The 13220-nt window shown below is 44.4% G+C and overlaps 1 protein-coding gene across 3 annotated transcripts in view; it reads left to right on the top strand.

The window, feature by feature from the left end:
- LOC138304451 (histone-lysine N-methyltransferase, H3 lysine-36 specific-like) overlaps positions 1-13220 on the top strand; it is an 833106-nt gene that overhangs the window by 644222 nt on the left and 175664 nt on the right. For all 3 annotated transcript variants that reach the window (XM_069244519.1, XM_069244517.1, XM_069244518.1), the window contains exon 15: positions 10312-10468. In XM_069244519.1, coding sequence (XP_069100620.1) covers positions 10312-10468 — 157 coding nt within the window. The remainder of the gene's footprint in view (positions 1-10311; positions 10469-13220) is intronic.

The raw sequence follows: 13220 nt of genomic DNA, 5'->3' as shown, positions 1-13220 counted from the left end.
CTTGCTTCTTGGTGCAGATTGAAGACGTGCCGCCCTCAGAAAATGCACAGCCGGGGAAATGTTGCAGGTGCTGGAAGGAGCCAGAGAAACAATGTTGCAGAGCAAATTAGTCGCTGGAGTTGTAGATTGTGGGTTCCATTTAAGTCCAGTTGCTGTTCTAGAGACCAGAAGTCAAAGTAAACACTGCACAGGAGTCCTGCTTGAAACTTGCACTTAGAATCTAAGTACCCTCCCAAGAGGTAGACCCTATATAAGCCCTAAAAGGGGGATTGGTCACCTAGTAGGGTGACCACCCATCAGGAGGGGGGCTGTGACGTCACCTCCCTTGGATTCAAGATGGCAGAATCAAGTGACCACCTGGAAGAGCTCTGGGCACCTCCCCTGGGGTGGTAATTGACAGGGGAATGGTAACTCCCCTATACATTGTCCATTTTCACACCAGATCAGGGACTTGTGGTCCCTGGACTAGTGCAAACCAGTTTATGGAAGGAGGGCACCAAATGAGCCCTTCAAAGCATACCAGTGGCTTGGGAGGCTACCCATCCCTAGCCGTCTGACACCTATTTCCAAAGGAGAGGGTGTTGCCTCCCCTTCCCAAAGGAAATCCTGGTCTTGAGCTGTTCGAGCAGCAGGAGGGCAGAAACCTGTCTGTAGGATGGCAGCAGCGTGGGCTGCCCAGAAATACCCTGCATACTGGTAGGAGCAAAGCTGGGGGTCCTATAAGGAGGCCCCAGAGTGCATGGAATCATACAACCAATACTACTGACAGTATTGGGGTAGCATTCCGACATGTTTGATACCAAACATGCCTAGGTTCGGAGTTATCATTATGTAGCTAGACATAGGTAGTGACCTATGTCCAGTACACAGGTAAAATGGCTTCCCCGCGCTCACGATGTCCAGGAAAATGGAGCTTGGAGTTCGTGGGGGCACCTCTGCTCATGCAGGGGTGCCCTCATACACAGGCACTTGCACCCTGCATCCAGGCTAAGAGGGCCTGCCATGGGTGACTTACAGTGGCCTGGTGTAGTGGCCTGTAATGAAAGGTTGTATGCACCTTTTCACGCAAGCACAATGGCAGACACATTTTGCATGGGCTCCGATGGGTGGCATAATAGATATGTAGGAAGTTGGCTCTGTATATACTATTGCAAAGTAAGATATAGTGTGCACAGAGTCCAAGGGTTCCCCTTAGAGGTAAGATAGTGGCAAAAAGAGATAATTCTAATGCTCTATTTTGTGGTAGTGTGGTCGAGCAGTAGGCTTATCAGAGGGTAGTGTTAAGCATTTGTTGTGCACACACAGGCAATAAATGAGGAACACACACTCAGACAAATTCCAGGCCAATAGGTTTTTATATAGAAAAATATATTTTCTTCGTTTATTTTAAGAACCACAGGTTCACGATTTACAAACAATACTTTAAATGAAAGGTATTTCACTCAGGTATTCTAGGAACTTTGAATAATCACAATAGCATGTACAGTTTTGACAAAAATGGCAATAAGCTATTTTAAAAGTGGAAACAGTGCAAAAATCAACAGTTCCTGGGGGAGGTAAGTAAATGTTAAGTTCACAGGTAAGTAAAACACTTACAGGGTTCAAATTTGTGTCCAAGGTAGCCCACCGTTGGGGGTTCAAGGCAACCCCAAAGTTACCACACCAGCAGCTCAGGGCCGGTCAGGTACAGAGGTCAAATTGGTGCCCAAAACACATAGACTTCAATGGAAATCGGGGTGCCCCGGTTCCAGTTTGCCAGCAGGTAAGTACCCGCGTCTTCGGAGGGCAGACCAGGGGGGTTTTGTAGGGCACGGGGGGGGGCACAAGCAGGCACAGAAAGTACACCCTCAGCGGCACAGGGGCGGCCGGGTGCAGAGTGCAGACAGGCGTCTGGTTTCCTATAGAAATCAATCAGGGGACCTGGGGTCTCTTCAACAATGCAGGCAGGCACGGGGGTTCCTCGGGATAGCCACCACCTGGGCTAGGTAGAGGGTCGCCTGGGGGTCGCTCCTGCACTGGAGTTCGGTTCCTTCAGGTCCTGGGGGCTGCGGTTGCAGTGTGGTTTCCAGGCGTCGGGTTCCTTGAAGCAGGCAGTCGCGATCAGGGGGAGCCTCTGGATTTCCTCTGCAGGTGTCGCTGTGGGGGCTCAGGGGGGTCAACTCTGGCTACTCATGGGCTCGCAGTCGCCGGGGAGGCCTCCCTGAAGTGTTAGTTTTCCGCAGGTCGAGCCGGGGGCGTCTGGTGCAGAGTGGAAAGTCTCACGCTTCCGGCAGGAAATGTGTGGCCTTTAAAAGTTGCTTCTTTGTTGCAGAAAGTTGCAGTTTCTTGAACAGGGCAGCTGTTCTCGGTAGCTTCTTGGTCCTTTAGATGTAGGGTAGTCCTCTGAGGCTTCAGAGGTAGCTGGATCCTGTTGGATGCGTTGCTGTTGCAGTTTTCTTCTGAAGTAGGGAGACAGGCCGGTGGGGCTGGGGCCGGGGCCAAATCAGTTGTCGTCTCCGTCTTCACTGCAAGGCTTCAGGTCAGCAGTCCTCCTTCTTTAGGTTGCAGGAATCTAGTTTCCTAGGTTCTGGGGAGCCCCTAAATACTGAATTTAGGGGGGTGTTTAGGTCTCTGAGGGCAGTAGCCAATGGCTACTGTCCTTGAGGGTGGCTACATCCTCTTTGTGTCTTCTCCTGAGGGGAGGGGGGCACATCCCTATCCCTATTCCTATTGAGGGAGTCCTCCAAAATCAAGATAGAGGATTTCTAAAGGCAGGGGTCACCTCAGCTCAGGACACCTTAGGGGCTGTCCTGACTGGCCAGTGACTCCTCCTTGTTTTTCTCATTATCTCCCCTGGACTTGCCGCCAAAGGTGGGGGCTGTGTCCAGGGGACGGGCATCTCCACTAGCTGGAGTGCCCTGGGGCATTGTAACACGAAGCCTGAGCCTTTGAGGCTCACTGCTAGGTGTTACAGTTCCTGCAGGGGGGAGGTGTGAAGCACCTCCACCCAGAGCAGGCTTTTGTTTCTGTCCTCCGCGAGCACAAAGGCCCTCACCACATGGGGCCAGAAACTCCTCTCTCAGCAGCAGGCTGGCACAGACCAGTCAGTCCTGCACTGAACAATTGGGTAAAATACAGGGGGCATCTCTAAGATGCCCTCTGTGTGCATTTTTTAATAAATCCAACACTGGCATCAGTGTGGGTTTATTATTCTGAGAAGTTTGATACCAAACTTCCCAGTATTCAGAGTAGCCATTATGGAGCTGTGGAGTTCGTTTTTGACAAACTCCCAGACTATATACTTAATATGGCCACAACTGTACTTACAATGTCTAAGAATAGACTTCAACACTGTAGGGGAATATTGCTCATGCCGCTATGCCCTCACCTGTGGTATAGTGCACCCTGCCTTAGGGTTGTAAGGCCTGCTAGACGGGTGACCTACCTACCTATGCCACAGGCAGTATTTTGTGTGCATGGCATCCTGAGGGGGATGCCATGTCGACTTTGCCTTTTTCTCCCCACCAACACACACAATCTGCAATGGCAGTGTGCATGTGTTAGGTGAGGGGTCCCTTAGGGTGGCACAACATATGCTCCAGCCCTTAGGGATCTTCCCTGGTCACAGGGCCCTTGGTACCACTGGTACCTTTTACAAGGGACTTATCTGTGTGCCAGGGGTGTGCCAATTGTGGAAACAATGGTACATTGTAGGTGAAAGAACACTGGTGCTGGGGCCTGGTTAGCAGGGTCCCAGCACACTTCAGTCAAGTCAGCTTCAGTATCAGGCAAAAAGTGGGGGGTAACTGCAACAGGGAGCCATTTCCTTACAACATACTTCAGCCCATGGGGAACCCCTGGTGCCCCAATGCCCTGGGTACCTAGGAACCAAATACTAGGGACTTACATGGGGGCACCAGGAGACCTTTTTCAGGTCCTCTTCTTCTGGATCCCACTGTTGGTTTCCACTGGACTGGTCCTGGTCTTGCAATCTTCTTTTTCCAAGTCCCCTTGTTAGTCATTGGGAATACCTAGTAACTTACCCCTGCTCTCCTGATCGCTGGGGGGTCACCTAGGTACTCACCTCTTGGGGTCCTGAGTTCTACAAGCTCCTTTACACTCCTCCTAGTTAAGTTTTGGCTGCTCACCACAGGTACCACTAGAGAGCCCTAGCTTCCTAGACACTGCCTCACTAACTAATAGGCTTGACCTGGTATAAGGTGCGAACACCATAGGTGTCCACCACCTGCCAGGCCAGCTTCCTACTATAGTCACGGAAGAAACTGACGTTGGTGCGTCAGAGAGGAGGTTGTATAGACTCTGTTGATGCCACATCCAGTGGACGACGTTATTACAGAGTCGCACAATGCCCTCTTCTGACACGCAGACATGCTGGGGGAAAAAGTTTCCAGATCCAGTCTCGCGTCTGGGGAGGATTCTTAAGTAAGGAATCTGCGGTTAGATCTTGTCTCTGCCAGATAATGCGATACCGAAGGGTCCAAATCCTTTTTTTTTTACCGCCGGCCTGTTGGCGGTATTAACGCCGCTTTAACACCGACCGCCAGAGTTGTAATGAGGGCCATTGTGTTTTCACTTTTAGCTGCACCAAGATGCGCAGCCTGCAATGGCAGTTTGAGTGTGCTATGTGAGAGGTCGATGAGGGTGACACAATACGTGCTGCAGCCCTTGGCTGACCCTTTCTGGTACCCATGCTCTTGGCACCAGGGGTACAATTTACTAGGAACTTACAGGGGGACCATAGGTATTGCCAATTGGGAAACAATTGTACAATTTTAGGGAAAAAGATTTGGCACTGAGGACCTGGTTTAGAGGAACCTAGTGCACTTTCGGACAAAATTGCATCGAATATCAGGTGAAAAGTGGGATTGACCATGTTAAAAAGGGGCACTTTCCTACAGGGTCGTCTTTTTTATTAGGTGAAGCGCGCAAGCGCTTTGACCTATTGAGGGCTTTTTAACCACGCCTATCAATTTAATTAGTTCCTGGGCCTGTGTTTAAAAAATAATTTGATGTCATTAGAAAATGTTTTACGTTTGTCCCGTCTGGAGGCTGTTTTGTCACGCCTTGCAGACCGCCCCTGTTACATGGATTATTGCATGATTGCCGATTATACTTCAGTGTCGGCAAACTATTTTATTTTATTTTATCTCTCTCCTTCGTGCTGCATGGCAACCATGGCACTCACATCGCAAACAGGCACAACAGCATGAACTTAATCAGCGGTATAGGACTGCTGGTCTCATTGTTCCCAGTTACCTAATCAGAGTAATTTCTTGTGGATCTCCCCTTAATACACTTCAAATTGGTAAATGCTTTATGTAAAACAGAAATCCTCTAAGCGAAAGCGTCTCTCCGGGCACAGAGGGGGAGCCGATACTATAATATTCACTGCACTCTGAAAACTCTCCCCATAATGCTTTGCAGGGCATTACTTTTACAAAACATTTTTGCTCATAACTCAGTCTGTGGTGGGACTACCTTCTATGGGCTGTTTTGAGCATTAACGTTTAATGCCAAAAGTTAATTATTTGATAATTGTATAGGTTTTAATAATATTTCCGTATTACAATTATGACCATGATGCAGTCCAACTTAACATCCTTACTACACTAAGGCGGTTTGAACGCTCTTGATATGTTTGAGTGACCCTTTTAGTTTATTTCTCCTCTGTGGCTGTCTTGTGTCTATTTTGTGGGGAATTTTAGCCAGCCAGCCAGCATCTCTGATGGTGGCGTGGTGAAAGGGATATTCTGTTGGAATTAGCATGGCAAATTTAAATTAGGATGCTAAACGGCAACATTTTCAGTTTTTGCAGCAGATAGAGGAAGAATGTAAATGAAAGTGCTTTAGTTCTATGCAGGCCCACTGGAATTATATGGCAGGAAGAGGCGAAATTATGAGGCAGGGTTGACCAATTTATGTGGCAAGAAAAGTCCAGTTATGAATTTACAATGCCAGTAGCTTTAATTCAAGCAAATGCGAGATCTGTTGCATTGCAAATGCTTGTTTACCTTCATTTCCAGTTTGTTGTTTAGCATCGCCGCAGGCACAAAACTGAAGGAACAGCAACATGTTAAAAATATAACTTATAAACACTGTAAAATAATTTCCATTAGTACTATCTGTATTTCTAGTAACCACCCTTTACAGGTTTGGCTTAAATCTCTTTCATAGGCGATATCAATTGTGCTTTCCACAGTCATTGCTTTTGGAGCAGTGGGGGGTGCTGAAAATGTGCGACATACAAAAAGTGTCTTTTTTCCAGGTATAAACGTACGAAAGAACAAATATTTATGGACATGATCCTACTTGCACTTCAATCTTATCTCCAAAAGCACTAATATTTTAGATGTTTGCAATGAACGCTTTAATGAATCAGAAGATATTTTTTAATTTGGATTTTTTGCAAACACAACTCTTCTTCTACCATGCATTGTGTTCCCTCAATAAATTGTGCACAGGCAGTTCACGCTACGACGGAGCGGTGGCCTTGCTCAATTCTCATTAATTGGAAATGGGCTGTTTTTGCATGTCCAGCCTAAAATGCTGCATTATTTTGGTTATGACTCAAGATATTGGTAAACATTTTATTGATCTAGCAAGGCTAAAAGGTGGAGTACACCCTGCTCCGTTACTTTAAGCTGTTCAAAATCAGTAGTTTTGCAGGTGGCGCTCAACCTACCTTGCAATGCTGTTTGTGTGTTACTGTAAACATGCTTCTATGACTACAGCTTTTTTTGGAGTGGAGATTTTAGTTGCAGCTCCTGCTCTTTGTCCCTTAGCAGAGTGCCTGTGGGCTTGGCCTCCCTGTGCCCCCTTCTAGTGTTGTAGTGTTTTTACCGCCTGGTGCGCCTGGTTACCAGGCCCCTCTGGGAGCAGTGGGAGGTGGCACGAGTCAGGTAAAAGATCTGCACCCAAGCTTTACTCAGTGCACCGTGCTTCAGACAGCATTGAACTGAAGGGGGATTCTGCCGGATCTCAAATCAGGTAGCTGTTATTGAGTCAGATTGGAGACCTGTCTGTCTCTGGTGAAACCTGTGTAATTTGGCTACATGGAGCATAATTCCTTAGTGTCCGCATTTTGGTTGGAGCACTCAAAATGCATGCAGCAAATGGACTTCATTATTTTGGATTATTGCTTTTTTTATATTCTAGCTGGGCCAAAAACAAATTGTTCGAGTTTAACAAAAACAAATTTAAAGGGCCATCAGCTCTCCTTTTGTTCCAGTATGCTCATGGCTTGAAGCTATCTGGAGCCTAACATCTAGATGCCAGTGGAAGTGAAACAAGTGCCCTAAGGGAAACCACGATTTGGAGGAAAGCTTTTGACTTTGTTCAATCTCTGCATGCATTCACTGTAAGAATGTCAGAAATATCAGCCTGTGTGAGTATCGGACACTAATAACAATTTAAATGGTACTATGTAGGGGGCTGGCTCTCTATGTAGTGCACTAAAATGAAGTACACTGTGCAGAGTCCATTGGATCCCGAAGGTTTGCATAGGCAAAAATAGATAGCTCTGGTGCCCTTTTTGTGGTAGTGTAAGCAAGCAGCTAGGCTTATCAAGGAGTCGAGTTAAGCATTTGGGGTACTCACAGAGGCAAATACTACACACACGAAGAATAAATTAGAGACCAATTTAGAAAAATGACAGCTTCCTACTTTGGTGGAAGTGGTGGGATCTGTGACTTTCCGTTTGCTGATACCATTTGTTTGGTCCATAAGTGACTAATTAAGTAAATGCAAAAATTGCCTTTAGTTAAATTGCATTTTTTGAATTAGGTATTTTACGCAATTCCTAAAACTAACTGTTAGGGCACTAGTTAGGTCCATGTAGCTCAAGAGTAAAACTTGAAAACTTACTTCAGTTAGGACTGCAAAAACTTGTTACGATTTTTTTCTCTAGCTAAAAAAGGTCTCCATTTTAGTAAAATAATGAGTACTACAGAGGACATGGTGGTGGTGTTCAACGTCACCCCCTACCTTAAGCTTTCTCAGAAGCAGTAAAGGACCCTCTTTAGGGGTTCAAACCCTACCAGTGCAAGGCTCCAGGAGCTACTTGCAGAGTATGAACAAGGCCATCCTACTCATGAGGCTACTGATCTTGTAGCTCAGAATCAAGACAACCCAAGTGAGAAGGAAGAAAGTGACCCTCCTCGACTTGAAGTAGAGGTACATGTACACCAGGTGTCTACAACACCTTCCTCTAGTGAGGATGGGTCAGGTTCCTCAAGATCCAGAGATACAATCTCTGGATCTTAAATCTGAATCTGAAGAAGATGCCTTTTTAGAGAGGTTAGCTAAGAGACTGGATCTGAAACACAGGATCTTAGTTACAGAGATGGAAAGAGCAGACATGGGTTTAGCACCAATGAATGGTGGCAGTAGTATCATAAATGGGGACGGAGCAGAAAATTATGACCCTAAAATCCCCAAAGGGATTGTCCCCAAATATGAGGAAGATGATGACATCTCCGAGTGGTTCACAGCCTATGATAGGGCCATTGTAAACAGAAAAGAGTACTGGGGAACTCACCTTTGGGAACTGTTCTCAGGCAAGTTTAGGATAGACTCCTCACTCTGAAGGAGGCAGATGCAAACTCATATGAGCTCATAAAGATTACCCTAATTGAGGAATTTGGATTGACTCCTGAGGAGTACGGAATCAAATTCGGGGAGACTCGAAAAACCCAGTCAGTCTTAGGTTGATTTTGTGGGCTTCTCAGTGAAAACTCTAGGTGGCTGGTTAAAAGGTAACAATGTGCATGGTTATGAGGGTCTTAACAATCTTGTGATGAAAGTGCATCTGTTGATTAATTGTGTTCGAGCACTTCATATTTTTTTATTTAATTATTTTATAGAACTACTCGTCCCAGTGTCAGGTTTCAAAGTACTTTACATGACACATGCATTATACATTGACAATAAATCAAAGAAGTGTGTAAACCAATGTACAGTATGTTACATAAGACAATGAGAGCTTCAAAGTGTAGAAGACACACATCGTCTTTACTGGTAGGGATTATATGTTGAGTGTATTTCCGGGTGAAACCAAGTCTGGATTAATAAAGTAATTTAGTACTTGGGGTTATCTGTACTATTAAGACAGTATTACTTCTCACCCCCTTTAGATGTTGCCTTATTATAACAGCGGATTGAGAAAACAACAAAAAGGGCTTAAACCTATGCTTTTCAGGCTGTATGAAGTCCTAGATACCTGTTAACTGTGTTATAGTAGGGGAATTGCAGTGTATGAACTGAAAGTAATGAAAGTATCTCTGTGTCAAAAGCTGGAACTAACTTGTGAATCTATTTAAAAACTGCATGTCACACGTGCCTTGCAGTAGACACATTAACGGTCAGTGCAATTGAATCTAAAATGTGGCTAGATATAACACAAATCCTTCCAGCATGCGCATTAACTACCAGATTTATCTCACCATTATTATTATTCCTTGAGATTAAAGAGCACCCCAAACTGTCTTTGGGAAGTGCTCTAATCCTGTAAAATATTATAAAATGAAGACTTTGGAATCGAGCCAATGATATGTAATGTGCCGACTCCACGCACCTTTTAAGTTTGTTGCGGAGAGGGTGAATAACAACCCACGGCGCACGTGCTGTCTCAAGCGAAACCTAAAAATCGAAATAGGTCTTTTAGATTAAATGCGTATTTGAAGTACAAAGTTTAAATAAATGCAGTTGGTTCACCTACTTCAGTGTGTCTGATAAGCAGCCACACATGCCAGTGTCTTCTTACCTACCACCAAAGAGGAGGTTGTCCCTATTTGTAAGGGGAAGCATGACTCAAAATGTAGGAGTTAAAACAGTGACTAACTTCAATATGGAAAGCTCTGTTGGCACTTAATTTTGATGATTTGGCAGATATTCACCTCTGCTCGTTCTTTGCGTGTTAGTTTTGTGAACGTTTCCCTCTGCTATCACTGGGCGATTCTCCCGTCAGTCACCTCTGACTCCCTCCTTGGTTATATCATTGTATTCATTCCTAGTGGCCTACGTAGCTTCTTCAATGGATGTTTTCCCGTGCTGCTTCTGACCGGTTGTACTACCGTTCAGATGAGCTTTGAGGTGATTTAGTTAGCAAAACGGCATTAAGCATACTATTAATTCATGTGTTTAAATCAAGTCAAAGTTGATGTTACACAGTAGGTAGCTTTATCTGGTGAGGATATAGATGACTTTTGGAACTGAAAGTGTTTGACTCCTTTTAGTACGTACTACAGACATTAATGGCTGTGGAGAGCTGAATTTGGTTTCTAACATTGTCCTTACGCTTTTTTTTCTTGTCAGGAGGCAGTCTCATATGCTGCGATTCTTGCCCTGCTGCCTTTCATCGCGAGTGTCTAAACATCGACATACCAGAGGGAAGCTGGTTCTGTAATGATTGCAGGGCTGGTAAAAAGCCACACTGTAAAGAGGTGGTTTGGGTGAAAGTGGGTCGCTACAGGTAGGTAAAGTCTATGCACATCTCTAGTGCTGTTCAATGCAAATCATAATTTTCCTAATCTCAGTATGATAGTATCCCAGTTGCGACCCTTACTGTACCACAGCCATACTGTATCAGCATTGGAAGTCTGTCATCGTGATTCTGTTCTACTTACTGTAGTAGGTTCTGAATTTTATTACTATCTCACATGCTAATGGGTCTTGTGTATGAGCGTAACGCTTAATCCAGCAGCAGGCAATTTGCTGTCAATCTAGACCCTGAAGAGGGTGATGGTGTCACTCTTAAATTTCATGGCCATTTCAACTCCTCCCATTGTAACAAAGGTGGACTTGTTTGTAGTTGCAATTAGTTTTAGTTGAGCCAGGAACTTGCCACTATAGGATCTTATTTAACATTTGTTAACAATATAATATCTGCAAATGTGTAGGGATCCTAGGGCACATTTAACAAATAAAGCTCTCCATCTTGTGATTCTTGTAATTCTCCTCAGGTTCGTGAGTATAAATGATGAACAGAAAACAGTATTAATGAATGCTTTATTTACTGCCTTTTTTATTAAACGAATCGGTAAAATCATTAAATAATATCCATTTTGTAGCTTGCCAAATATGCTCATGACCTCTGATTGACCCCCTTCTCAGACTTATGATCTCGTTGGTGGACAAGTGACTGACCGTACCAAGCCTTGTTGCCTTAATAGTGTTAAATTTATGTTTGCTATGTGCTTTGAACCCTGAGTGGCCATCCAGTCTCTGCATTTCTTCAAGTGCAATTTACAGCAATTAGCCAGGATAGGTGCTTGATGACCAGTGTTTGTCTTCTTAAAAAGGTCAAATCTACTTTCTATAATTATACTGAAAATATATGTACCACTGTATCTAATACAGTCTGCTGGAGAATCTGCAACTGTTATTTTAATTGCAGTACATTTATGTAAGTGTCCACAAAACTGTAAAGTGAAGGTGAATTTATCTCTTTTGTTTAACGCCACCAGAAATGGCTATGTACAATAAATGATTTCCACATTTTGCACTGAATTTCCTTGACTGCCTATTTAGGAATTTTTGTGCATCTGCCATTGTGACAAATGAGAATATTTTGAATCATAGCTATAAATTAATGAATGTTTTTGTCTTCCCCTTAAAGCTCTTTTGCATTATTCCTAAGCAAATGTTTAATTAAATGAGTTACTCATCAAACTCTCCCTTTTTTGTTGTTGGTCTTTGAAGCAGCTTTCTTGCCTGAAGGTGATTGTGTCAAATTCCTGTTCAGTGAAACTGAAATGTTCATTTCCTTTTTTATTTTTTATTTTCCAAGAGGAACATTTAAAGATTAAAACATCCATTCTGCCTGTTCAAAATTGTTTTGGGATGCAGTGTTTTCACATGGGCATTGTTAAACAGTACTTTTCTGAAGAAACGCTTCTCTCTAGAAGATGCAATCTGTAACCAAAGGAAGAGGGATGCTTGTGTTTATCAACTAAATGAAGATATCCACGATGTGAAACTGGCATGGTAACACAAGTAACATTTCCTCCTAGCGTTCCATGGATAGCTTGCTGACCTTATGCGAATTTACACCTTCACCGTGATTTGCTGAGTATTCAGAGAAGATGGCTTTCAAATGTAAATCCAATCTCAATCTGTTTTCAGCATGGCTCCAAATGACTTGAAACTTAGTCGCCTGCAGCGTGAATACATATGCATATTCATTAAGAACATATGCAGTCAGTCATGCTATTCGCCTGTATGGACAACATGACTGTGATATGGTACTGCAACAGGCAGAGCAGAGTGGGACCCTGGTTCATGTGTTATGAGACGCTTTGCCTTTGGAGGTAGCTGGGCCAGCAGATTTTCTCCCTGGTCACCACTCTGTAGTGGGGGCCCTAAATACTAGAGCTGATGAACTGAGGGGGTGTCGTCTAGTGGAGCATAAGTGGCGTCCCCATCTTAAGGTGGCACCGGGCATCTTTGATCAGTGGGGTATGCCCTGGGTAGATCTATTTTCTCCTGTCAAAAACAGGCAGTGTCAAATATTCTGCACATTGGAGTTTCCTCCAAGCCGCTCAGTAGGTGATTCATTCTGGCTGGAATGGAATGAGGGGCTCCTGTAACCCCTTTTCTCCACTACGGCTTGTGTCCTGGGTTCTGAGGCAGATAAGGCCAGGTCGGAGTCATTCAGTTTACCTAGGACTGGGCTAGAAGAGTGTGGTACCAAATCATTTTGTACCTGAGAATGTTTTCTTTGTTCAGACTTCCACTTCAAGTGGACTTGCTGTCACAGCAACAGAGCAGGGTCATACAGCTTGTGTGTCCACATCTTACATTTCAGTGTGTGGAGATTGAGTGTCAGCTGCTAGATGTGTTTGATGTGTCCGCTGAGGTAGTCATGGCCATCTTTACCACCAGATGACCTTCCAAGAAGCCTGTTTATGCTGGGAGCTGGAACAAGTTGGTCACTTGATATGGTACCTGCAACGCAGAGGCCTTAGAAGCTAATCTTGCTGATGTCATTTTGTTTGTTCTTTTGTTAGCCTAGCTAGGGCCTAGTTAGGCCTTGCGATGGGCACAGATTTGTCTGCCATTTAAGCTTTTTGTGGCTACCTAACAAACCATCGTAGATAAAATTACTAGTTGTGATGCGTTTTCTGCACAATATGTGTAGGAGGCTGGCCTGGCTTATAGTGGGTACCTTGCGGTACTCACACCTTGTGCCAGGTCCAGTTAGCCCTTATTAATAGATTAGAGGT

The sequence above is a fragment of the Pleurodeles waltl genome, chromosome 7 (genome assembly GCF_031143425.1).
Source record: "Pleurodeles waltl isolate 20211129_DDA chromosome 7, aPleWal1.hap1.20221129, whole genome shotgun sequence".
In the NCBI taxonomy this organism is placed as follows: domain Eukaryota; kingdom Metazoa; phylum Chordata; class Amphibia; order Caudata; family Salamandridae; genus Pleurodeles; species Pleurodeles waltl.
Note: the sequence above shows the minus strand (reverse complement) of the source record. Positions and strands in the feature narration are given on the sequence as shown.